This window comes from Temnothorax curvispinosus, unplaced genomic scaffold (assembly GCF_003070985.1).
Source record: "Temnothorax curvispinosus isolate PA1 unplaced genomic scaffold, ASM307098v1 QBEX01002454.1, whole genome shotgun sequence".
Classification (NCBI taxonomy): Eukaryota; Metazoa; Arthropoda; class Insecta; order Hymenoptera; family Formicidae; genus Temnothorax; species Temnothorax curvispinosus.
Window position 1 is genome coordinate 498,337 of NW_020212234.1, and position 27,637 is coordinate 525,973.

A 27,637-nucleotide genomic window follows, 5' to 3' on the forward strand; every position below is an offset into this window, starting at 1 on the left:
CCAGCATACAGAGCAATTATTTTCATTCGCTTACTTATATCACGTCGCTCCTCGTTCTTTTTGCACGGATTTTTTTTTATTTTTCAATCGATCGTGCTATGACACGCGCACGATAAATGCAAATGTGAAACGCATGGCAAAGGTCGCGGATCCCTTTACGACCGCGGTAACATTATGCTATGCTATTATTAATCGAGTCGCGGCGACAAGTAATTTACATCTCTACGGGGGGGTCATAAAGCTTTATTAAGAATTACGACGAGACGGCGATGGTGGATCGTGGTTAGCAAAGACGCGTGCATAAGCACGACCGCATAGTCGACTTTTCTTCGCACTTTCTATATAGGGTGTCCTTGATCGCTTCTTAATATAACATTCTTTCATTAATTTTATAAGCAGATTCTCTTTCAAAATGTAAATGCACCAATATCTTCAAGTTCTAAGTTCAATTGAAAAACTGGATGTGTTTTCATGGCTCAGATTACAAGCAAATAATTAAGCTTTATCCTCCGCTTACTTTTAATTAGGATTTACTTTGACAAGATTTTCAATTCAAGTGAGAAAAGATACCATTTCGATATAAGTTCCCTGCATAAAAACTTCAACTTCTTACATTGTTAAATCTTTGATACACTTTCAGAATCAAATCTGCCCACACGAATAACTTCCTCATCGCGTATGCATGAGATTGGCTCAAAGGATTTTACATTACAGATTCACCGTGTCAGTAAAGATACGCCGAGTAAAGATACAAATACATCTGATTATTACTCTATATTATATTACACGATGATATTACACATGATTTTTCGACAAGATAAGAATGTTCGATAGCATATCGAGAGATATTCGGGAGAAGATGTGGAGATCCAGGGACACCGTGTACGCGTTCCATCGGCAGCGGGCACGAACGCGAATACTGCCGACCCACCACCTATCGCTACTACTACCGCCGTAACTATCGTGATCACGGAGGTTGCTATAAATCACAGAGACGAGGAAGAGCCGTCGCGCGCGCCAAGACACCGTGGCGGTCTCGCTGATCTCCTCGCTAAAGGAGAAACCCCACGTCGAGATACGCGCTGCGCCGCGCCGCGAAACCTTGATATCTTACGTAGCAACTCGCAAAATCGATACCATCCGTGTCTGCGTGCTCGTTCTCTATCTATCTCTCTTTCTCTCGGGCCATTCTCGCCAGAGAAATAAACTTCGTGATCGACGCATCATTTACCGTTTTGTTACTATGTCACACATGCATTTGCGCTCATGTTATATGCGGATGTATTCAATTCGGAGTTTCATTTCTTCAACGAAGCGATGAACGGTTAGATTTACGACGAGATCGTTCAACGTTTCTCGCACGCGAGTGCCACACCGCGCCGCGCTATTAATTCAGAAACGCCGTTGTGGAGAAGCGTCGCCAATTCGTAAGGACGATACGCTCGCGGTTTAATATGCGGGTCGCGTTGACGCGAGACGAGAATTTCGGATCGAATTCGGCGAACTCGTGAGATACGGTTGTCCTCGAACAAACGGTGCCTCCCGTACGCGCGACCGTATCGCGAAAACACTTCCGCCGCCAAGAGTATATCGATGAGGATTTAATTGAAACGGACAAAAAAGTGCGGTTCCTTTGTTCGCGGAGCTTATCCTCCATCTTCCTCTCGCCGAAGAGCGCGATAGCTCTTTGTCCAGAATATAGCCGCTGGTACAAAGGGGAGGCTCGACCAGCTCTCTCTCCCTCCCCTGCCTCTCTCCCTTCTCGAGGGTACCAGGGGGTGAACGGCATGTTGGCGGTAAAGAGACAGCGGGGGGTGGAACCAGCGGGGAGGGGGAAACCACGCATGCTTGCTCTGGATGGTTCGTCGGCTGGGTGGTTTGGATGGTTGGGTTAGTCGACCCTTCCTCCCGGCCACCCCTCCTTGCACCACGGGGTTCACCCCGCTCGCTGGATCGATATGTCCCACTGAACCAACTGAGAGCGAGCCTCAGAGAACGCAGTTCACCCCCTGCCGTCAGCCACCCCCTTTCGCGCCACCCCGAGCCGCACAGACGTCGTGTCCTCCACTACCGAACGGGCGGCGACACCGCTTCCTCCTGCTCTCCTTAGCAACAAGCTACAGCTACGGATCCGCGCTTTCTGTTCGATCGGATTCTATCTTCATCGCTCTCGAATCGTCCCCCCCCCCCTCCCGCCTCGCCTCCCGAAGTAGACTGCATTTCCGTGGAAATATCAGCGCCCGCGTAAATAACCCATCTTTTCGCGGTTGCGAAATCGATATACCCATTCGGCTTTCTCGCCAATCGAATCTTAAAGGGTATCGGCACTTGGGTATTACAGTCGCGCGCGGATGATGTAAGATGCGCTTGTCCGGAAAATGCGAATTGCGCTCGCGGAATGCAATTCCTTGATAGCACAATTCAATTTCGAACCATCGAAAACGGTCGCGAATTTAATTGTAGAAATCCACGCTGGAGAGAGAAAGAGAGAGAGAGAGAGCTCTGGATGGAACCCAGCATTTTGTCGCACGACGTTTCTACACGGCGAGAGTAACTGCACGTACCGGATTTCGCCGTTCCCGAAGTGTAGAAAAAAGGGAAAAAAAGAGACGAGAAGCGGAAGAGGGCGGTCGGTTGGTCGGAGCTAATGGAAGACAGCGGGATTGATTATCCATAAACACACACGAGCGGCCGAACGTCGGGCCGTATCGCGCATCTATTGCGCGAGAGAGAACAATGGCGGCTAATGGTTCCCGGAATCGTAATTAGCGTCAGTTAACCGGGACGAATAACGAGACGAGTCGATTCTATGGGATTTCATTGTCGGGAATAATGAGCGCTTCGTAGTAACCGCGGTTGCGACCAACCGACGGACAGCTCGAAATATTGTACGCCGAATATTGGCCGAATGCCGGGACCCGGGAACAGGCGGCGCGTTAATGAAACGCGCGCGGAGCACGATTTATCGACAGATTATAGATCGTTTGCTCGCGACTCTCGTTATGCCGGCTTCCGTCGCGCATTCGACATCGAATGACCTGGTGATTTCGCCGGATATAGTTCGCGTTTTCAAAAGTCAAGTTTCCCGAAGGATTCGTATTGCGAAATCTGGCAGTCAAAATCCGTGGCAATAAATCGCGATACCGTAGACAATAATAACACGAAAAAATGTAGAATTTAATATTAGGTTCGCGCGTCGTGTCAATCTGACAAAGATTGATATCTAGAGAAGGGAGAGAACCCCAATTTTATCCGAAGATAAAACACCCGCGGACGATGCATTACGCTCACCATACGTCAAATCGGGAAACATTGCCGAAAAGTTTCCGTCGCCGGCTTCTCCTTAAGAGTTGGACGTCCTCGTATTTCCTATGTGCCTGCCAAAGAAATTTCCGACTTGCTAGGGACGCGCGGCTGCTGTTGACGATCGCGAGCGGGCGACTTCGAACGAGAACTTTCGTCGTTCTGAAAAGGGTTCGATACGCGCGCGAGTCGTCGTTGTCGTCGTGTCGTATGTGATTTCGGTTTCGCCACCTCCGGTGCAGGTATCGTTCTCGTTAGGTGAGTTTTTCACTACGCTTAATGCATACGTTTCCGATATTCCGATACACGACGGCGTTCGAAAGGACACTATCACATTTCGTACTGCGTCGCATTTGTGTATCTGTAAGACACACTCGTCACGCTTTTCCATCCGATAGTATTTAACAATATACAACTATATGTATATATAAGGATTATATAAAATATATAATATCACAATGATGTAATAGTAATGAAATGATAATACAGAAAGAAAAAGTAATATATATAAACTAAACGATATAACGTTATTTAACTTACGTATACAGAGATAATGATAAAATTAATGCAATAATAATACAATAGAAAATTAAAAGAAGTTTGAATGTATAATATAATTAGGTTTGCGATTCTTCGCGAGGCAAAATTGCTTTCTCTTAATTGTATTCCAAGTTATCATTATTTCCCGTATTTATACCTCGTAGACTCGTTTTCGCGGTATTGTCATCGTAATCGCGGTATAACGGCGACTGCCATATGTTGCGAGGTCGCGATACATAATGAAGACTAATAGTGGCACTGTCGCAACCGCAAGTGTCGGAACACTTAATGTCACGCGAAAATGGGCCTTAACTGATGACTCGGAAACTCTGTACATTCGTGCCTCTATTCGTTACAAGTAAAGCTGCTTGTCTTCAGTTCGCCGTGAACTGTTTCATCTCGAAAGTCCTGTACTCAATCGTGTCAGACACTTATGCGATTAATAATTACTGCGTATAACGTATTTCGAGAAAGAGCCTGTACTTTTCTTTCACTGTTCGATCTGTTTTCCGTCGATGTGAATAAAGATTCGTTTGTCGATAGATAACAACGAAAATAGCACACTCAGAGAAATTAACGAGCTCAATTCAAATTATGCATTCTAATATGCCTAGCTAATACTAATAATCGTTGCATAATGTAATTCAGGAATGTGAAAGAGTAAAGGCCGTTGCTCGAGCGAAAATTTCGTCTGAGGCTCGCTCACACATAATTAGCGTCGATAAATTTAATGAGGAAGTCTGCAAAGTCGGAGTAAACGGCGGGATCACCGATCGATTTATACATTCCCGCGGCCAGTGGGTTAATTACGTTTCCGGTAGCGTGACTGCTCGATCATGTACACTCATTCCCGGACAAAGAGGACGCCCGAGCGAATCACTCGCTATCTGTTCTCGAATGGTTGGCAAAGTGGGTGGTAGCGGCGGCCGCGCCACCGCTACGCGGCAAGACGGACGAGGAACACGCATATGCATGTGCGTGCGTCATCGGCGAGATATCGGCGTGCCGCCGAACTGTCTGTCAGGCGAAGTTGACGGCGTTCGCGCGCGCGCGCGCGAGCGAGTTCTATCTATGCGCGCGAGACGGCTGTAATACGCGCGGTGCGTCCGCTCACGTGTTCGTGCACGCGAGTCCGATGCATGGAGCGCGAGAAACTAGAGAGAGGGAGAATTAGGTGGAAGGAGGAGGAGGAGGAGGAAAATCGCGGAGCGATGGGAAAAGAGGACAAGGAGCGGGCGGAGAGAAAGAGAGAAAGAGAGAGAGAGAGAAACGAAACGGCGATTAGGTCGCGGTGACTTGTACGTCCCGCATCATCGCTATACATAGATCGAAACGCACTTGTCGCGAGGCTCGCGCTCCGGAATTAGATATGTTACGACATGCGCAAGCGTTGCACTTTTTCCCCTCTTTTTTCGCTATATTCCCGCTTTTTCTCTCGTTTTTCTTCATTCTTTCAGGATTTACTTTACACGCCCGCTTGCGAAACAGTCATCGGCGACTACGCAATCGCCTTGAAACATCTCTCATACTTATAAGACATCCTGAAAAGATCAGCGAGAGAAAAATATGCACAAATAAATAATATTAATTAATAACATAATTATAGATAACAAATTATCAACTGTTAGAGGTAATAAATTGTCAATTACTCGTTCCCTGCAACATCTATAAAACAGTGCCCGTTGTACATCGGTTAGATGCCTGGAAATAGGTGTCGCGCGAGTTTGCTCCAACCGTTAAAGCATAGGATTTAACGAGTTGGACTGTACAAGAGACGCGTCGCTGACGAATGAGTTACAATGAATCCCGTTAACATCGCTTCGTTACGCGAGCGAATCGTGCACGTCAGGCGCGCGGTTAACTCAACGCGGACGACTACGCGTGATTACGCGCGGCGGTATAATTGTGACGTGAGCGTACACGCTAAATTTCGCACCGCGGGGGTGCAAGGGAGGAGGGGCGGAGGACGGCATGGGGGACCACGTGCATCCGTCTGTCTCGTATAATTGCGAAAATATCGGCGAAATGGGCTTTCGGTGTAACGCGCGCTCGTTAATCGCGCCGCCGGTGCCCGTCCGTGGTGATCCACGATGTATTTTTCGCCGATACTCGACCGCCTCGCATTTACCGGGGTGTCCTTCCCCGTGTCCCTCTCCCTCCCGCCCCTTCCTCTCGCGAGCCGTCCCTCACGATTAGCGCGATAAAATGTATTTTACCGCCGATCAATTCCCCGGGATCGCGCGCTGCTCCGATTAAACAGTATACACCCGGAGGAAAATTGTCCTGTCGCGCCGGCCGCGTGCACGTGCGGCGTGCAAGGCCCACGGCATCGCGCCCTCGCTGCATTACGTGACGACACGAGTGCGGTTTCACGTGCGGGTCAACGCGAATCTCTCGCAAAAACGCATGCGGAATAATTGAATTCGCTCGTTCGGTGAAAACGACGTTGTATCCAGGGTTGCCACCCGTCCCGATTTTGCCAGAACTGTGCCGATTTTTCAATATTTGTCCCATGTCCCGGCAGGATAACAGCCGGGACGCTAAATGTCCCGATTTTTAGAGAGCAGCAGTTTTAAATTATTTTGACAGTCATTTTGTGTGACTTTATGTCCCCCCCCCCCCATGTAAGCAGGAATATAAAACTATAGGAACTATAAAATGTAAAACAGACATTGCTAAATTTTTCTGCTGAAAATAGTATATTAATCAAAAGTAGATAAATATCTTTAAAAGTGTAAAGGAAGAGAAGCTACGTTATTTATCAATTGTTGTATCTTGTGCTTTGAGCATTCCACCATCTAACGCATTTGTGGAGCGAGTATTTTCCTACATGTCACTAAAATAAATAAATATTAGAATAAAAGACCATACTAATGAAAAGATAAAATATACTTTTAAATATTTTTATTTATTAAACTGACCCCTTTCTTTTCCCAATTATAAGTCCCGATTTCTGGTAAAGGAAAAAAGGTAACCCTGGTTTGTGTCATCTCACGGAGAAAACGCGCGTTTCTCTGTCGTGAAATAACGTGGAATTTCAAGAACTGCAGTTGCGCCCGCGTGTATACAGCATCCAAGTCGGTATGTTTGAAAAAGGGGAATTCAATATTTTTATAGTTCTTCAAGTCCGCCTGACGACTTTATTGCCAATCGGAGACTGTGTGTACCGACTCGAGGGAGAAACTCGCATGGCATCTTCGAAGCGAGTGCAGGGAAGATAATTCACTCCGAGAAGTGGATCCTATAACTCCTCTCCGAACAACATCGAATAAGTTTCTTCGATATTATTGCCGCGCGCGCACGCGAAAGGCTCCCAGCCTTTCCGTATCCTATCATTTGGAATATGAAACGTCCCGCATGCCGCGTGCCGGAGAATTTACGAGCTAACTTTATAGAGTGGCGTGCCCGTTAACTTGACGTGTATCACGGACGTGTGTCTCATCGTCATAGTCACGCGTGCGTTTTCGTTATTAACTCTTTCCAGTTCACTAGTACCATATGGCACTAGTTGGCACCCGTAGACGACGCGCAGTTTATTTTCGGCAATAAATTTGCCACGCGGTCGGACGGACGGACGGTCGTGTGAGCACGGCGAGAAATATCCGTTTCGCGCAAGCTAGTACATATTGCCTATCCCCAGCATCATTATCACCGATAATCGCCTGTTTTACGAACATCACGCTCGCCACTGATCAACCGCAACAGCCACGATCTCTTTTCCAGCATTCAATGCTGGATTTAAACACATGTTTCTTATTAAGAGCGCAGCATATGAATATGTAACGTAACGCAGGTTATGAATAGAAATTGACGAGTTATTATTATCCGTGATATATTAATCACGTCTGATGAAATATCCTCTCCTCGTTACGTGTGGAGAGTGCTAAATGAGTTTTTTATCCAAAATGAAAGTCCACGCACGCGACAAAATGGTGAAACAAAATTGATTCTCCGTTTTATGACATTTAGAGAATATAAATATCAGTTTTATTCACATTAGGAATTCGTGGAATCTTCTCTCTTGCTTTTGCTATAATCTAACCGCGAAAATTTATAGCCATGATGACGGACGTGTATGTGTGCGGGGTCCCTGCTAAAACTCTACAGATTCTTTATAATTTCTTTCCTTCTTACGGTTTGTCCTCTATTCTCCGACGTTCGTGTCTTTCGTCGCTCGTGCGTCACGCTCGTCGGTCCTTTTGTCTTCTTTCCGTTTGTCATGTCATCGGACCTCTGTCTCTTCGACGTTTTCAATGTCATTCATCAAACGTGCTGAATCGTAACAATTCGACGTCCGCGGAAGTGCGTGCTTCCGGGGGAAACGTGTATTATATAGGGCGAGACGTACAATTACCCGACACCTTTACAATACGAGTTTTCGTATATGTAATTGTATGCATGCAATTTATGGTGTAGCGTTATAGTAGTGTAGGATCAATAAAAGTCTTACGATACTCGCAAGAGTGTCTTGTGACGTTGCGTTTCTCATTCACTCGTTTCTCGTTCATTCGTTATCCGTTAAAAGATCGTTTATGGCGCGATTACTTCGATGATTCAGCGGCATTTCGACATTTCTCGCTTACGGTGTCAATAAAATATAACAACGGTTCCGTGCTCTTCCTGTTCTAAAACAGTATATATACCGCTTTTTTCCTTGAGCCTTTGTCTTCTCGCGTTTCAGCAAAGCTCTTTGAACTACGGGCGGATTCGCCGTTCGTGTTCAAAGAAAAGTGCCGGTTGCACTTGGCGAAAAAGCACCGCGGCGATTTTCAGGAAATATCTTTGTCGCGGGAGGAAGGAGCTCTGAGAGCGAGCTTGCCGAGAAAGAAAGAGAGAGAGAGAGAAAGAGAGAGAGAGAGAGAGAACTTTTGCGGTTGCAGGCGTCGCCCCGCTATATTGTGTAATGACGACTGCTTCATTACGCGAGTGTGTTTGAGCGAAAGAAGTGCCCGCCTCTCTCTCTTTCATCTCGCCGAGGCTCGATTAAAGGTTTCATTCTTTCAATGGACGGTGCACATTGGAAAAAGCCAACTCTTAACTTTTAATTATCCGATACGCTCCTCGTTAAAGTATCAGTCATCATTTTATTCATTAATTTAATAAATTCTTAAAAAAATAACTGATAAAATTTTAGCAAGGAATAATGTAGATGTGCAGGTCCGTTAAAATAATATTTTTTATTAAAAATGAATATATCATCTGCGATCGTAAAATTATTCATATGTATCTGGATATGTATTAGTATAAGGATAAGTATGTACACACAAATCATCTGCTATTTTAGGAATGATTTATCGCGGGGGGATTAATATTAATCGGAGGAATCGAAAGACTACGTGTCTTGAAAACGGTGCAGATAAAAAGGTGTGTCCATCTCTGACCCTTTAATCGCAGTGACGGCGAAGCGGAGTGAAAGGACGACGTATTTTACGAGGACTTAAAGCGGTTCAATCGTCGAGCACCTTTTCACGGATCGTTCCTGAGATCGGAATCGAATGCCAAACGATCTCTCATCGACCGTCACGTGCTGTCCCAACAAGCTTTATTATTTTATTAGGGAGAGAAGCCACGCTATACACACGCAATGAGAATAGAGGGAGCAAGCGGGACGGAGAGGAAATCAGTTAAAACGGAAAGGGAAAAAGCAGGCGGGAAGAAAATCTCTCTTTCCCCTCCCCTCCTCCCCTCTCTCTCTCTCTCTCTCGTGTATTTCAGCCCGCGGCACTAAAAGCAGTGGTTTCGCGCCCGGAAAACCCGCACTTTTTGGCCCCGGTCCAAGAAGCCTGTATATATATAGCGGGGCATACCACTCCAGATATCCTAACCCAGTAAACTCAAGCGTACGTTAAAACAATACGGCACACGCGATGACGTTGCTGGTCGCTCGCTCGGGAAACGTGGCCGCGCGCTGTAACGGACACGTAGCGATAAAAGTATCCACCACCTGCGCATCTGCAGGTATCTAATCGACTTCTTATCTTACGCAGCGGGCATGCTTTAAACTGTGTTATTTTAAAAGGCACAGAATGACAGAGTGAACATTTATGCTTCACGAAAAAAAGGTTTTCTCTGCAAAAAATTAATTTCGCAATTGTTATTTATTACAGCTGGATTATGAAACGTTCGACCAAGAGGTAAATGGATTATCTCTTCGCCCGAAAACGATATACGGAAATATTAAGATATTTATCTCGATTAAAAGGCTTATCTGACGATGCATTCGGTCGATATATGACCGCGACTCGATAGAAAGAAAACGGAGGAAACGCGGACATTAACGCGGGTAAATTAACATTGACATAGAAATATCTTCAGCTTCTCGAGAGCGGAAAAGCCGAGGCTGCAGGGATGGGAAAGGGATACGATTTAAGGAAAGTCAAAATCGTTTTACGGGGCAATCGGTTTCCATGCGGAATACGGGATTATACGACGCTATTTACGTGAGTGGAGATAAACGATCGCGGAATAGAAGGAGGCGGATGGTTATTGGTCCCAATCCATATCGGACGACGTCCTGCTCCGCCGCCCTGCATACCTTCCCATTCTCGGCTCCCTCTCGCCATCAGGCGCGGCCCCTTCCGCGATTTTTTGCGCGCCAGTCGCGCGCGGTTTTACGAGCGACGCGTTCCTTGGCGAGGTGATCTAATTGGCGCATAAATTAGGCGGCCCGGCAACGCGCTCGAACCAACTGACACTTACGACCGCGTGTCGTGCATCGCGCGGCCTTTCAAACTCGCATCCGTCCGGTTACCGTCCGATTCTACCTCGCTTCCGAACAGGGAACTCGCCATGCGATCGAGCGCATTATCCGCGACCATTATTTCACCCACTATATCATTTTAGCTAAAATAAAAAAAAGACTCGATAATAAACTTTCGATCCGCTTCCCACACGGAGAACTTGCCGCGCTGAGTTATCTCACAATCAGCTGCTCAGTGACCTATTTCAGTTAAAGTAAAATAACGTGATGAGACAGAGAACAGAGAGATAAACTTTTGATTTATTTTACTTCTAGAAACTAGCTGCAACGCTTCATCTCACAACAGTGTTATTCAATACGGGGGATTTGGTAGCGCGGCAGATTATAAAAACCATTGTACATTAATCTACATAAAGATAAAAACGTGACAGGAATAGCTTGATTGATGAAACGTCCGGCATATATTTTCTCAAACAATGTGATAAATTATATTAAATATTTCGCGGTTTCCGATCCGTTTATGTACTTTGCATTTACCTTTACATTAACTTGCGCGCGAGCGCCAGCGCGCGCACTGACACGTCCCATCGAATTCGCTATAAATCACTTCATTTACCCATAAATCACTTTAGTCTTACAAAATGAATTTGCACGTACAATAAATAATTTGCTAATTCACGAGTCAATCCAATTGATTTGGATTGATGAGCCGAACAAAAATTCGAGCGCGTCTCCCGCTCGCTGCGCGCACGGCCTGATTTTCCCGCCGCGCCGCGCTCGCCGACGTTCGCGCTCGCGCGAGCAAATTCGACGGCCGATGCGATAAACGAGGAGGAATAAACCATCGGCGGACCATACACCCTCCATTCGCGTTTCGCCGTTCTATTTTCTACCGTAATAAAGATCGATATCCGCGCGCGATTTATTGGTCTCCGATGGCCCCCGGGCCTGGCCTGGCGATCGCGCGATGGACGACACGAGCGTCATTTCGAGAGGATCTATAGCCTGTTCTCTACAGGACGATACGGACTCGTCCTATTACCGATAACGACGGCCGTACCGAAAATGCGTCCCCCCTGCGAGCAAAATCTCCAAGATATATTTTTTTATATAGAAAAATATCCCCGGTGGAAAGTTCTGTCCCCTGCGTCGCGCCACCTCGCTGTGTCGCAAGTCCGGCGTTATCAGTTCAGTCTAACAAACGTGGTCCCTAACGGTTGTTGTTCTTCGAAGAACAAAGAAATTCAATCTTGAAATACAGCATGTGCGTCGTAAGTAAATGTAAATGTAAAAGCAAACAGAAATTTATCTATTTTTAAAGCGGTAACAGCGTAGTGCTTTTGCATCATGAAAATTTGGTCGCTGCAACTTTGGCTCGATGCTCGAAACAAAATGCTCTTTCGCATCTGTCCTCGTGCAAATTGACATTTTGTAACGACGCGACGTGCAGTCCGTTTGACAAAACGACGATGAATATTCGCGCCGCGTCAGGAGATCAAGCGGCAAGCTACTGGCGCGCATCATTACGGCACGAGATATCGTGGTTACCAGGCGTAATGATCGCGCGAGCCATTGAAAAATTAGCATTACGCAACGCGGATTGGCTCTTGATGCTGATCCCGCGATATTGAGAAATTACGGAACGAATCTACATAAAGACTGTTTTTTGCTATTATTAGAATTCACAGAAAAAAAATTTTTTTTTCTAACGCTGTAGCAGCGAGAATAAATTCGTAAATATTTATAGAAAATTATCAATTTTAATTTCCTAACGTTGCCTTTTATATTTCCTCGTTTAATCACACTTCTACTAGATATCTTTACTAGCTTTCAGAGATTATTGGAGCTTCAAGTCCTCGAAAAGTCACCTTTCATCCGCGATCGTCACGAATCGCCATAGCGATTTTTACGTACGATCCGCGAAGTGGTTTAATATCCGCACGTCCCGATATCTTCGTCATTCCCTTACAGCTTATCTATTTCTGCGAGGACGTCAAAAGCCGCGACGACGACGGTCATCTTTCGAGCGACGACGGCGAGGATGAAGCTTTTCATACTCGCGTCTGCCAACGAGAGAGAGAGACGGTAACCGAAATCCGATCGGGCTAACACACCTCGCCGGCTGCGGAATTCTTTTGAGCGCGAGATCACGCATCACGCACGCTTTTCACGACCATTATATCGCCGGTCGACGTCATTCGCTCGCTGCCCTTTGATGTTCTTCGCGGAATTTTAGCGGAGGAAAGAGCGCGCCGAGGAAAAAAGGCGCAGAGGCGGACGAAAAGTTTCCACAATCAACGTTGCGTAATCCATCTCGCGAGTACACGCTAGGTATATACTTTGCGTGTATTTTTGCTTGTTACATTACGTATGTATTACGTACATTGACTATTCTCGACCTCGAGAAACTCTCAACGACGTTGATCGCGTCTTTCGATGTTCACGTCCATGCACACCGTGCTAGTCCTCATTAAATCCTCTTAGCTTCCTAAGTTTCCCAAGATTTATTAATTAACTAATATTAACTAATCATTGTTTTTAAAAGATTATCACCAATTTAAAGTATAATTCGACGACGCGTTGGGTACTTCCGCTCTTAAATAATTCTTAGTTTCAAGAAAATAGCAGTCTCTCGCGAAAAATTCCATGAGAGGCAGGGAGATGGAAGTTCGGCGCGCTTATATATTATGCGAGCGATACTTTAGGAGTTCCGTGGCGAGATGATGGCGACGAGGTCGACATCCGCCGCCGCGAACTAGAATACGGAAGGCAGGGGCGGGTCACGCCCTGGCGTTAATTATTAATTATTCCGGTCGATTCGGTTCCCGGCTAGGAAACGAAGTTATATCTTCTTACCCGGCCGGCGCCAACGACGCCCGCCAACGCCATTGCCCCGTCTCCTTTTCAGTTCCCGTCTCGGTCCCCGTCTCCGTCGCCATCCGACGTCGCCGCTATCTTGTTCCCATAATAGAGGAAAAGTCTTTACTCACGTAACAACGTGGTCGTCGCGAGAGATTCGGTATGCAAAGCGGCAGACACCTTCATCCGTCTATTATGTATGTAACGCTATCGCGACCCATTTCCGCGTCCCGCGAACGCGAATCGGAACGGCGGTCGACAGACGCCAGTATTTATTTAAGAAAAATCTCTCAGTAGCGCTACTTTTCATTCGCAGAAGCTTGGAAAATATAGATACAAAAATTCGATGAATCTGGAGCGTCCTGTAGATGAACTTTTCGTAAGAAATAATTCACGCTTTATTCAGAATTTGTAGATCAACTCTTAATTTATTGTCAGTTACTTGACTAGTTGACTTTCGTTTCTAAAATGGTGATTATTGGATTATTAATTTTATCGTTATTAATCGCGCGCGGATAGCATGTATTTTTTAGAATCGTGTAATAATAAAAGAAGTAACTTCTCGTTGTAACGTCATCATAGCAAAAATCCTCGTTGCTGACAAGAATAATTCAGTCTCTCGAGAACGCAATTTCTCTCGCAATTTCTTTCGCAAGTCCGTCGCTCTCTCGGGTCTGGTTAGAAAAAAGAAAATCCCGCGTGCCCAAGGACCGACGGGCGAAAAAGAAAAGGAACGAGGAAAAAAATTTCAAGCATCGGCGAAGTGCATTGTCAGAATTCTAGCGAGTCGACGCGAGTACCTCTCGCTCTCCCGGGATACTTCTTCTGAAAGCGCGATTCACCGGACAAGACTATTCGTACAAAGGGGAAGTGTATTGTACACCGAGGAGTCCGAACTTATCCTGCACGGGTAGGTGAGTTTGCCTCGGGGTTGCCAGAGAGAATAAGGGTGAAAATATACCCATGATGGTAGGGATACGGAACGAAGATAACAATGACAAAGACGATAACGTCCCGAAGGGATATAAACGGGTGGAAACAAAAACCGGCATTTTTCGCGTCACTAATCGTGAAATTGTTATATGACTCGAGACACAGTAGCGGGCGTCTCATTCTTGATCTTACAATAGAAGCAACGCAAGCTAGAAGCCGATTTAACAGAACGATACGTCGGACCTTCGGATACGCGTTCTCGCGAGCAAATACGAGGTGAACGAGGTCTCACGCGAAGAGGACGAAAACGGAAATTCGGACGGAACGGAAAAGACGGACGGCATCCGCGGCAGGGAATTTCAGATACTTAAGATGCCGGCGAAAACGCGACGGCGTTCGCCCGCGAAGAGAGCGAGGAATTCATTTCGTGCGCGCGGAAACAGCGAGACGCCGCCGCCGCCATCGCCGACGCCGCCGTCGGTTCCGTGCCGCGCCGTTGCAAAAACACGCGATAAATTATCCCGGAATCGCTGCGTCGACGATACCATCCATGCTGCATAAGTGATAAATGGTTGCTTTCGAGTATCAACCCCCGACGAGCGGTCCGGAATGTGAGAGGAGAGAATCGGAAGAGAGAGAGAAAGAGATGTGACAAGGAGAGACCCTCGGGAGAACCCCATCGGGAAATCTCCCCGTTTCGCAGGGCGATGCTAAGAGAAAGAGAGAGAGAGAGATGCGAATCAGCTACCTCGATACGCTAACTAACGAGACAAAGGTGTTCCTTTGACGCGCGCTCGGTTATCGGTGTCGCTCGAGGATACCGCCGTACGTAACATCACCGTTCGCGTAAGCGCAAAAGAAGGAGAGCGGGAAGAAGGGAAGCAAAGGAGGAAACAAGCTCGAGAAAGGCAAGGGAGCGTGCCTCCTTCCTTTGGCACCACCGCACCGTCGCGAACCGACACGAATGGTCTCTTTCACGCTCGTTCGACGGCATTAACGAGACATCGTTATTCCGTACGGCGAGGCAGTCGGGAATCGAGCCCGATATCGATTATCCGTCGATTCCCGGTACTGCTGCCCCTGGCGGACCCCGTCGCGTCGCCGCAACTCCCCGACGCGCGACGTCGATGTTGACGCCGACGGCGCGCGGCGCGAGAGATCGGACGGACGTGCGCGCCGATCAATCGATCTGTACTCGCGCGTCCGCGCGCACCGGTTCGTTATTCCGCGCGGTTAAATTTCATGGGAGGCTTCCTTCCCTTTAATCGTAGTCCCGTAGGATGCCCCCACGCAAATACCTCGCGCCGAATTGTTGGAAACCGCGAGACGCGTAAAGCTGAAATGGATAATTTTAGCTATGATCTATACTTTTTGTGTCATCCTTGAATATATTATCGACGTTAATCACACGATATATATTGCATGTTAATTTATAATAAATATTTAAGATATATACTACAATTTTAATAGTTATTAAAACAAAAAAGATGACTAATATAACAGGAGAACATGATACAAATATATATGTTTGAAAAAAGAGTTACAGAGTCTTTTTGGAATAAACTTGCTCATAAACATTGACAGTGACACGCTTCTTAGTAAAAAAAAAAAAAAACAGACTCTACTAGACTCAGATTATATTTTAATTAAAATGAGATCACGCGCGCGGTTCAGTATAGTTGTGACATCTATTAGATAGATGCCACAAAACTGTCAGCAGTTATTAGAATCTCAGAAAACAATGGGACTCGCGGAGAATATAATAAAAAAAGATAATCTCTCTGAAATCGCTGAAAGAGTTGAATCTGATTTCAAGTAAAATGAGAGTATAAATCTAACATTTGCAATATTTCCATAATCTTCTTCTTTCTTCATTTCATAATCCTTTATAAATTCGTAATCTTATAAATTCATTAAGGCGTGTACTAATCTGAAGAAAAATGTAATTTATCGATTTGCAGACAAAAATAGTTCGAGGAACAGAAGAAAGCAAAATATTGGTAGAAAACCTGTATAATGTGGCTGTTTCAAAGAAACCTCCGTTCCATCGCAATAAATAATATGCAAATATCTCGAGATCTCTTAAAAAGTCATATGTCGGTCGGATGGACGAGCGCTTCGAGCATTTTGTAAGAATTTCACCGAGATTTAAAGGGCCGTGTAGCGCAGTGCCTCGTTCCTAATGCCCTCCAGCTGGCCCTTTAAACTTTAAAGGCTCTCGAGAGAAACGGGAGTCCCGGCCTGCGCCGGAAAGAGCAAACGTTCTTTGTCGTAGTATGGAATACGTAACCGGCGCTACCTTCGACCTGTCGCGAGTCCTCGCTCGGAAATTTCGGGACAAATATTATCTTACGTCCTTTAGGGGAAAAGGAATCGAGACCCGAGGAGAGCAGACTTTTGCAAAATTAAGAGTAATATGTGCCTCCCCGACGTCGAACAAACGTGGCAAATGGGAAGACTCGTAGAAGCGACCACTCGGTTTGATTAAAATTTTCAGAACCCTTCTTCCCGTGCTAATTACGAGTCCCCGAGATACTTCACGTTCTCTCTCGTTCTCGTTCGTCAAATACGAAAAGAACGCAACATGAGAAGAGGCGTGCGCTGATTATTCGTACAACATGAATTCCCTAAAAATGCGGACGAAGAGGAAAGAATTTAATTAAATCGTTAAATGTTTTGATTATTAAACACAGATGTTGTGAATTGCAATATTGCATATTGTTATTAACTTTGTAATCAATATGCGTTTATAAGTAAAAATTAATACTAAAATGAACAAAAAAGGAGGGACATTGAGTATTTATATTAATACACAATATGATAATCAAAAACTAAGGAGGCGAAAAATCCACGAAGATCTTTCATTTAATTAGTCGATAAATGATTTACCTATGACACGATATATAATAATATTAAATTCATAATCAATGAATTAATTTAATTGCTTCGTCTCTACTTAATTCCTATCTTTTCTCATGTTTTAATGCTCGAACAGTTTCAATTATATAATTTTACATGATTACACAGAAGTAAGCATAGATTCACTACTCATTCGTTTATGCATCTGTGTCCGGCGCGTTTCAATTTGCAAGCCGGTAGATCGAAAGGAGCCCACAGCGCGATGCGATGAATCGGCTTTCGCGATCGCGCCAGTTTCCCAACTCACGAACACGAAAGCCGCTCCTGCGGGAGCACTCGGGAACGGAAACGGTTTCCGCTGCCCTTCCCCTCTCTGTTCCCGGACGCTTTTATCCCCTGCGATTCGATTTCTGTCTCGCCCTTCGCGCCTGCGAAATCCAATTTGCCCGTCGTAAGCTGACCCGCTCGCGCGTGCGCGCGCGCGCGCCATTGCAACGAATCCAGAGTGGATTTTCACAGTTTTCTAAATTCAAGGAAATGATCCCGCCGATTCTATCCCCAGCGTCGGAAACCGCTCTACCCTCGCCTCATCTCCACCACGTCCCACCCCGAGCGCGAACTAATCTCCGTCTCTCTCCAGCGCGCGCGCTCGATGATCGAATTTTCAGGGAAAGCTCAAAAATTGCCACGAACAAATCGGAAGCTGCGCGCGTCCCCCCTAAACTCGTTAGTCTGGCAAAAGTGCCACTTGATAGTGAAGATTTCTTCAAAGATACATATAGAGCAGCTAATTTTCTTGACAAAAATCTCGCATAACATTAAATATGGATAATGCAATAACGATTTTATCTAAAACTGCTATAAACAAATTACTTTCTACGCTAGCAGATTAAAAAGTTTATGCAATTTTTTTATTCTTTGCGTTAGTAACAAATAGTGAGAAAAAGTACATATAAAAATAACGAAAACAGAAGAAATGTATATCGACTCTTTATAAAATTCTGATAGCAATTTATAAAGTCAATCTTCTTCTACGATCGAGGATTAATCGTGAAAAGAACATCTCGCAGTTCCAATAAAACCGTCACGTCAGCTCTGTCGGCATTAAAGGTGATTAAATTTCTTTTTATCGCGGCGGTAGCTTCGTGCATTTGATACTGGCTCGTAGATAACTCAATTCGCGGCAGGATGCACGACTTAACGGAAACGTAAGCCGCCACGCTTATCGAGCAAGGTTATCACAGTAGTATCGCTGCCACCAGCCCTGACCTGCTCTACGTGCCAAGAAACATTGCGGCCAGCCAGCCGGCAAGGAGACGCTCGTGCGCATAATGGAGTTCTCGGTAGCTAAGTCTAACGGATTCGCAAATAAATAAACGCGGGAGAATATACGGGGCCGGAAGTGGCGATAATAGAGAAAAGGGTGCCAGTACATTCCCCCGGTTCAATGAATAGAAGATACAGTCGGATGTATTACGCGTGATAGCGCGCGTATAAGATAAAGCGAGACGTAGAAATGGAGGCCCGATGTATTGCGCCCGAAATTTCACGCGGCAAGATCCCTCGACTAATCTCATCTCTCCGCAATGAAAATTTCTACGTCGCTCCGCCGTAAAATCCGTCGAGTTAATACCTCTATTTTCCTAAAGCAACGTGCGCTTTTATATTCCTATTTTCTTAACGCAACGCGCTAATCTTCTTCTACGAAAGCTGCATCGCGTAAGAACATTACGTATGCGCAAATGTATGTTTTTATTCGGCCATTTGCGATTTGCATGCACGGCTCCTCTTCTGCGTCCGTTGCAAAAGGCCCTCGCAGCATCCAGTGTCGAGTTGACCCGTGAGATTCTATCGGCAACGATCCTCCCGGGTGTTCCGTTAAGCGACCTCGGCTCCTGACGCACAAAGGAGATGATTTTCGATTCTCGCACATGCGAAATTTCATTATCTTCCCAGGGGAATCGGAGGCCCGGGGCCTAAGCCTGTTGTTGGCTTTTACACACATGTCACACGCGCGGTTGTTCTTTCCGGTACCGTGTCTCTAACGTCTTTATCGGGCGACAATATCCTGACATCGAGATCGCGTTACTGGTTCTTTATTAGCATATCAAAGCCGCTTCTCGCGGTAATGGGCACGCCTCTCGGGGTAGACATAAGCGTTAATCCTTTAACACGATAGGACGAGTCAACTCCGCCGTTAGAGGACTTGACGTCGAGTTGGTCAAGGTACATTTTGACATTGCTACGAATTCTGATGTCTAAATAGTTTTTCGACGTATTATAATTACGTCATTAATTCCTATAATAACTTCATATCAATACATGTTAAGTAGTTATCACTGTTTTGATATTTTCGTAACTATTGCATCGGTTATAATAAGATAAAAAATAATATCGGCCTCAATATCTGAATTTTGCGAGTAACTGACGCGTAATATTCGACCCTATGTTTCTCTATCACGAATCGAGACGCTATATCTCTCTTAAGTATAGGAATTGATCGCATTTCCGCAGGCGTTGGCGCTGGCAAAAAAAAAGATCTCATATTTTTCGCGACCGGATGCGAGCCGCGTGACGAGGGCGAACTACCAAAGAGGGTGTGTATTCGAGACACGAGACCGTCGGTTCATTCACCAAAAATTGGCACTCGTCCAATCAGCTGACAGGCCTCTCGTTTCCTCGTATAAAGCGAGGACGTGCGCGCGCCCGCAAAGTCGTCTATTTTCGGACTCGGTGGTTTTCTCTCGCTCCACGTTACGAAATCCCTCCGCGACCATCTGCTTTCGTACGGCGTTTCTCAGAGACAGCGAATAATCGTTAAAATAATTTTTCCGACGAACGGAAACGCGCGGCTCTCTACTAGGGAGTTAAGGCGATACATTTAAATGTTCGTGGCACATTTAAATGTTTTAGATATCCTAAACGTATTATACGACAGAGGGAATACTCAGTGTTCTCTCGAGGATACAAAAATGTCATTCTAAATGCGAACATGTCCCGCTGTGAAATCCGATGTGAAAATTATTCTCTTGATGAGCAGTGCAATTTCAGAGCGACTCATGTAAAATTTAGATGTTTTTCTTAATCAGCAGAAACGCGAGTTTCAAAGGATTTAAATTTATGCATTGAAATACCTATATAGCTTTAGCACCGTCAGACTTCCTGTTCTAACGTTAGATGACACATTAAATATTAACACGCGAGGAGACGCGCAATGATACGTTAGTGACCGACGTGGTACGACACAGATTCATCACGATGCATTTTATATGGAAAAGTGTCGGATAAGTAAGTAAAAACAAAGTTACGCTTGATTGCAGTCTATAGACCATTTTCTGCCGTATAAGAGCGCGGTTATTAATAAATTTCCGTTAAAAAAAGGAGCACGATTGGTAAATTCGCCACGTCACTCACAAAGGTTAATCGATACTCGCGTTTTATAAATGTAAGAAAAAAAAGTTTCGATGTGCGAACCACCGTTTAACCCGTCCACGAGAGTTGGCGCTGCGCGCTACGACGAAGGGCAGGATGAACGGGAATAGCAAGTTCATCGTAAAGTCCGATCGACAATTTCCGAGGTGTCACTGTGCGCTTTCAACCCTCCTTCTCCCCCCTCTCTCTCTCTCTCCCTCGCGACTGCATCAAAATTACCGTGGTATATCGACCGCCAGACCGTTAGCAACACCGGCCAAAATTATCCGAAATAAAATATCGTGCCGTTGCGCGAGTTGTTGCGCGAGGGATCGTTGAACCCGCCGGCCGCGAAACCAGATCGTTCGAAAGACAATTCTTATCGGCGAGACACAAGAGACGCGAGTTTACCGCGCGGCAACCACCCGGTATTAAATCCCTGACTATTGAGAGCGGCGACAGATAAGTAAATACGAGTTTCTCCACAGGGGGAAAGGGCAAGAGGACGAGAGGATGGATAAGGGTGGTGAGATTTAAGGGGGTGGAACGCGAAGAGGGTGTCGAAGATACGCCAGGCATGCGCATCGCCGCCCAGCAACCGGCAAATCAAATATTAACACCGGCTTTATACCGTTGCCGCCGATGGCACCCGTTGGTGCTCACAGCGGAATGTATTAACTCGTGCGTTCGCGTCGCGAAAGCCACGTTGCTTCGAGCTAACATATATATGTATGTACATGCCATAAACATTTACAACTTCAATCCTCGCGTTGCCAAGGAATCAAGAAAATTATCCCAGATCGATTTCACCGTCCCGCCTTAGCCATAAATGATTTTCACTGTCATAGATTAGAAGAAGTATATGAGCAACTGAATGTAGTTCAGGATAAATAATTATCACTTGACAATGATTAAATGATTCAAAGTGGCAAAGAGAAATGTAATAAAACGGTTTTTTTTTCGATATGCACTTTTCAACATAACAATAAATTATTTTTCTAGAGTAATCCAGAACATTTAATTACTTAAATGCTTTGAATTACTAAATTCCTCGCAAAAAGTTTGGCGTTCAAAAATTAACAGTCTCGCGTCGAGCATACAAAAATGTTACGACCTATTCACACTTTGTCCACGTAATAATTTCTTCTTATTTATCGGGGAGAAAATCGGAAAAACGATCTCCGATTTCCGATCGTCGATCTCCATCGACGACAACCCGAAAAAAAATTGTAATAAAAAATAATTTTGCGTACTCACCACAGGCCGTTTTGGTAGCGTCGCGATTGCCTGAAACAGAAAGAGAACATCTCTGGTGAACGTTGTTTGTCAACTTACGGCCGCTACGGGGGCGAAAAATTAAAACTATTTGGCGCGTAATAGGAAGATTGGCTTAAAAAAAATAAAATTCTTCCGGGAAATGTGCGCAATGCAAAAATTCCAATGAGAAGCCTAGAGTCCGGGCCGAAGTGCAGCGCGGCACGGCACGCCGCCGCGCCGAGCTAAAATCCACCACACATATTATGTGAAAGTACAGTAATTTAACAGCATACGGAGAATTCCTGGAAACAATTTGCGAGGCAAAGCCGGTAGCCGCTCATAAAATACAGCGAGAAAATACCACGAATTAGCGGGGGGAATTTACAACAAAGCGCAGAAATTATTGGAAAGCGTCGTGCCCCCTCCGGGTCTTTCTCGCTCCTTTCGTCTTGTACTTTCTCTGGCTGCGTGTGTATGGCGCTCTTCCGTGTACACGACGAACCACGCATGCACTACATAGTCGCAAACGCTCGAGTAAGCTGCGTTATTCGCGGCCACTTCGAATAAATTTGCATACGAAATTTTGCCCCGTTCAGAGATTTTCGCAGATATTTTATCTCTTAATTAATTTAATATATTTGCAAATTGGATTTGTATAATCAAATTAATTAAAGATATTACTTCCTATGTAAGTCATCATTCATTGATGTAGTAAGTCTTGTATATTAAAACGCCACGTTTTCTAAAAATAAAAAAGCAGTCAAAAGCTATTCAGCTTGATTTACCAAAACAGAGCTTCGTAATCGTTGTTTCGTATAATTTGTCATTGTAAATAAATCCCAAATTACTAAAAACATGCACGCCGTTAAAGATTCGGCCCGTGTACTTCAGACAGCAAGAAAAATCCCTCAGGCGTCAAAGCCGGGGGCGACACTTAAAATTTGCAAACGGTACGAAACCGACCCGAGTTCGTGAATGCACCCCTCAAGGTAGATTTCATGTGATGTTCACAAAGCGTCGTCCCTCTCGCTTTTCCGGCAGACGGAACGACTGGCTTTAAGTGACAACTCTTTCCGCTTTTCAGGGCAAGCGATAATGAAAATCGTCTGAGTGTATCATCTAAAGAAACGTTCCGAAAAACACTTCCGTCCATTTAAAATCTTAGTCTCTAGAGCTCAACTTTTATGAATTAATAAATCGTACTGATTATCATTTGCTTAAAAATGTATATAGTAAATTCTTACATTAAAAATTATAATAAATAATAAGATATGACAAACAGAGAGAAACCGTTAAAAAATTTTGTTCTTTTAATATTTATGATCAGTCCAACCGATTTGACTTAACTTGACACAACTTAAAAATACGTTGCGTGTTCTTTATTAGGCGTAACATATGCGTAATTTATGCTATGATAGGTTTTGCCATAATTCACATATGTCTCCATCTGGGTTCGCATTTATCTTATTTCGGAAAAAGTTTGCAGCGATATAAACTCGGACGTCAAAACGTCACGGATCGACCATGGGCGCAGATCAATGATGCATTTATATTTATTTATGCGATTTTCCATTTTCCATGTGACACGTATGTCCGAAACCGTGACATTTGGTCGCGAGATCGTCGCATATGCACGTTACCTCGCGGAATATTAAATGCAGCCGGAGCGCCGGATTGTTTATTTATTCAAGCTGCGCACAAACACACACACACACGCACACAACATATCTCCGCATTCGTTCACTCCTCTACCCAGCAGTAAAGCCAGCCAGGCTACCTATTAAGACAGATGGCATGGAGATTATTTACGAGGGTGCGCACCTGAGCTCGCGCATTTTCAATTTCGGGCGTCGGTGCTCGATCGAACACACAAAATTCACCAGAATTACGCTGCGCGAATTCGATTTATTCCGGAACAAATTATCGAATTTCGTAAATGTGAAACTTGGAAAACTTTCATCGCCACATACTTTTTTTTTATCGGTGACAGTAAATCCGGATCTAGATACAACGAAAAATGTTTATCTTAACAACACGCGTATCGCATCAAATAATGCAGACACGCGATGCCAGAAGCTATAAAAGCGACGAAGGTACACGAGAAATAAATAAAATTTACCCCTATATAAAATACGATATCGGATTATGACTTCGCCTTCAATACGAGAGGGGAAATATACATCAAAGGATAATAATAATTTTTCCATCTTTTTACCAGCGCGGCTCTTTTCGATCTAGCTGCATAGAAATTTATTAGCTTGCCGGCGGCGCGTCGCTAAATCGTGAGTTATCGCTGTTATCTCTATCGATGACGAACGACGACAACGACGACGACGACGACGACGACACAGACACAGCCACGAGTCGAGAATTGGGACAACGACCTCGCGCTCGCTCGAAACAAAGAGCGAGCGTGACTACGGCACTGATGCCCCGGCAGCCTATGTGCTTTTACGCATGGCGCAAGGTTCTCCCGGCCGCGAACGTGACGCGTATATGCACTCTCTACTTGGTTCTCTCCGTTCTTAAACGGCGAAACATGTCGAAGTCGATGCGAGACACGAGCGAGTATATGGCCGGGTGGCATCGGCAATTCCGCCAATGTAGCCCGCTTCTAAGTAGTAACGTCGTCAAGCGACACGACCTCAGTATTCCGCATTTAGTGTGTTATGTCAGTCAGCCGGTATCATTTGGGGCGAAACAGTGTAATTACATGTAGGATCCGCCGTACTTTGCGCGACTCTGTAATTTCGCCCGTATAATTTATGCGACACCGCAATTTCAGTCCGGGACGGACGCGAGTGCGCGACGACCGCCGCCGACGCGCGTAACACGCGCTGCCGAATGCGCGGATGAATTATTACGCGCGCATCGACGGCGGGCAGCGCACGTGTGACACTCGTAAGGGAGCTTGTGAAAGGAAAAAATATATATACACACGGCTGCTTCAAATTTCCATCTCTTGAGCAAGAGAGACGCGTGTTATTCCCGCTGTGTATTATTCGGATTTAACAGCCGCGGATTAAAACGGCGACGAAATTTCGAACGAGAAGAGAGAACCGTTGTGCCGCTCGTAACGCGCCTTGGCTTCTGGCGCGACACGAAAGAACGGCGATTAACGGTTCTCCGGTGCATTGTGTCGCCCTCGGTGCCGATCCTCGCACGGCCGGGCGCAGGAGAGGAAGGAGCGGAAGGCATTAAATTTTCAGCGCGGTCGTACTACCCGCGGCCAGGAAATATGCTTTAAATGGCGATAACTATAAATAAGGGGACGTACGTTAATTCTTTAGGAAGCTGTAGCTCGTGCTTCTCGGATGCGAGAATCTCCTCCCTCTATACGCCGTACAAGTCGCCCCAATTTCGTTTTCCAATCTACTTCACTCCATTAGATTTAATAGAGATATCTGCCTATATGTCGGCGATGCGAAATACACAACGCAGCGCAATTATTTTTCCCTCCCCAGAGAAGTATTATACCGGATCTGATAAAAAATAACGGTCAGGAACATTTGTACTATAATTTATCTGTAATAGCCTTTTTCGAAACGAAATAAACAAACTAACAATAAACAAACGCACGAGCTTTTTTTATTGCCAAAAAAATCTTTTTTCGTGATGTACGCAATGATATATCGTACAAACGAAAGATATTACGTGTGATGTTTGTACTACGCGTTATATGTATGTTTGCAATGACCAATTCGGTTAACAGCCCGGATTTAATGCATTGCCGAACCTATACATCTCATGGCATTAAATATAGCCCGTTTTAAAGATTGCGTACGTTAGCTTCGCCTCTATCTAATCCTCTTTGCCTTACTTCTTCGTGACGAGAAAAACGAACGCGCGGAGATCTCGCACACGTTCGACGATAAGTGCACCGTCAAATGCACTCCGACACTACGTTCGTCCTCCTCGCGAATTCGATTGATTTATTGACGAAAGAGCCGAGCAAACAGGCGCCTTCCTTGCCCAAGATACGGGCGACTTTTTCGCTACGGCGATAATTAATTGCGCTTGCAATCCTGTTGCACCTTTATTTGTCCACGTAGAAAGTTTTAAACGACGCGAGTTTTCTTCATCGAGAGTGCAACATTGCAGCGCAATTTAACGGCAGAATTCACGTATACTTTCGCATTTTTGCATCGATTGGAATTCTAGTCTTTCGTCTTGCTCGAAAGACTAGAGATTAACGTTACATTCGTTTCCGCAGTCACATACGAAGTGACGTAATTGCTTTTTTTCAGAACCATAAGATTGCATGTTTCTAATTAAATTAAAACAAGGAATTGCTACATAAACAAAAATATCAACTTGAGAAATTAAATCGTCTAATATTCTTTGATTGTAAACTCACAAGTATATTCATCGAGGTACGCAATTCGTTGGAAAGTATTACCGAGCGCGTGCAAATGGAAGGAAAAATCCAGGGAGTTTTTAAATGCGCGATGATAAAAGTTAGAGGTTTCGCTTCTCTACAAACTGCCGTTGTTTGCTCGAATGCGAACGAAGGCGAGGAACAACAGGCGGTGAAACTGCACGACGTGACTCCTTATTCCGTCGCTTCCGCCCTAAACCATCGTCCGCTGTTTCCGTTTTCTTCCGTATAAACTCGGTATTTATGCGACACAAATAAAGAACAGAGGAAAGTATTCCGGGAAATAGCGCTTTCTTGCGTGCGCGAGCTCGTACTATTGGGATTACCTCGCAAACGTGACTTTATATTATAATGAAAAATGACTCTTACTTTTGATAACCAGTGGACCAACGCGTTTTTACCGCGTACATTGAGGTATAAGCTTCTGTGAATCACTAGCCTAGATGTCAATTGACCCTAGAAGCTGCAAAATTATACAATTGGATAATTGTCATCGCGACGCTGGACGCGCCATTAGGAGCGTATCGAAAAACAGTTTAGAAAAGCCGACGCGCCATTTATCTTGTCGCCTTTGGGACGCGCCATTCCGCTAGATAATCGAGGTGATAAATTTCACCGGGACATGCTGTATACATCCCACGTGTGCATGAAGCCTGCCGCATATCGTTCGGAAAACAATCAATCTACCCCAGAGCTTACCGGACGGCTTCGTAGACCATAGTCGCGATTTTGCCTGCCGAAAGCCAGACGACAACCCGGGTGATTGCAATCGGCTCCATGGCCCTCCAACCCTTTCCTCCATATTTATTCTTTGCCGCACTCATATTCCAGGCACACCAAACACACAGGTTAATCGTCTTTTACGTTATCTAGAAGTTTTGCGACTGGTTCCGCCAATAGACGTAAATTTTAATCCAGATTTAATGCTTCGACCGTTACCAATTCCAGAACGAATCGAACAGTCAACTCACGAGAGAACTTAACAAACCGCAAGAAGGAAAAGAAGGAAAAGAAATTGCAGTAGAGTGCAAAAATATTTTGTAGACAATATATTTGCACAATATTTGAATAATTCTAGAAATAATAAATTAAAATTAAAAATTAAATTTATTATAAACTCACTAGGAACTAAATATATATATTTTAATGTTTATGTATTTAAGTACTTGTTTAAGTACTTTCGTGACTAATTATATAAGATATAGTAAAAATTTAATAACTGATTATTATTTTACTTTATATGTGAGAAGGCAAGTCATTAAATTCTAATTTCTTTTCCATCAAAATATTTTATGTAAGATATCGAGAAAAATAAACCATTTTTTACTGCTGTTCAAAATTATTCTATAAAAGTTTTTCTTTACATATATATTCAGCAAAAAAGATTTTTCGCATTT

General features: G+C 44.8%; 1 protein-coding gene across 8 annotated transcripts in view; it reads right to left on the reverse strand.

The window, feature by feature from the left end:
- LOC112451706 (growth factor receptor-bound protein 14-like) overlaps positions 1 to 27,637 on the reverse strand; it is a 246,693-nt gene that overhangs the window by 85,420 nt on the left and 133,636 nt on the right. For all 8 annotated transcript variants that reach the window (XM_025011510.1, XM_025011512.1, XM_025011508.1 and 5 more), the window contains one exon: positions 21,863 to 21,892. In XM_025011510.1, coding sequence (XP_024867278.1) covers positions 21,863 to 21,892 — 30 coding nt within the window. The remainder of the gene's footprint in view (positions 1 to 21,862; positions 21,893 to 27,637) is intronic.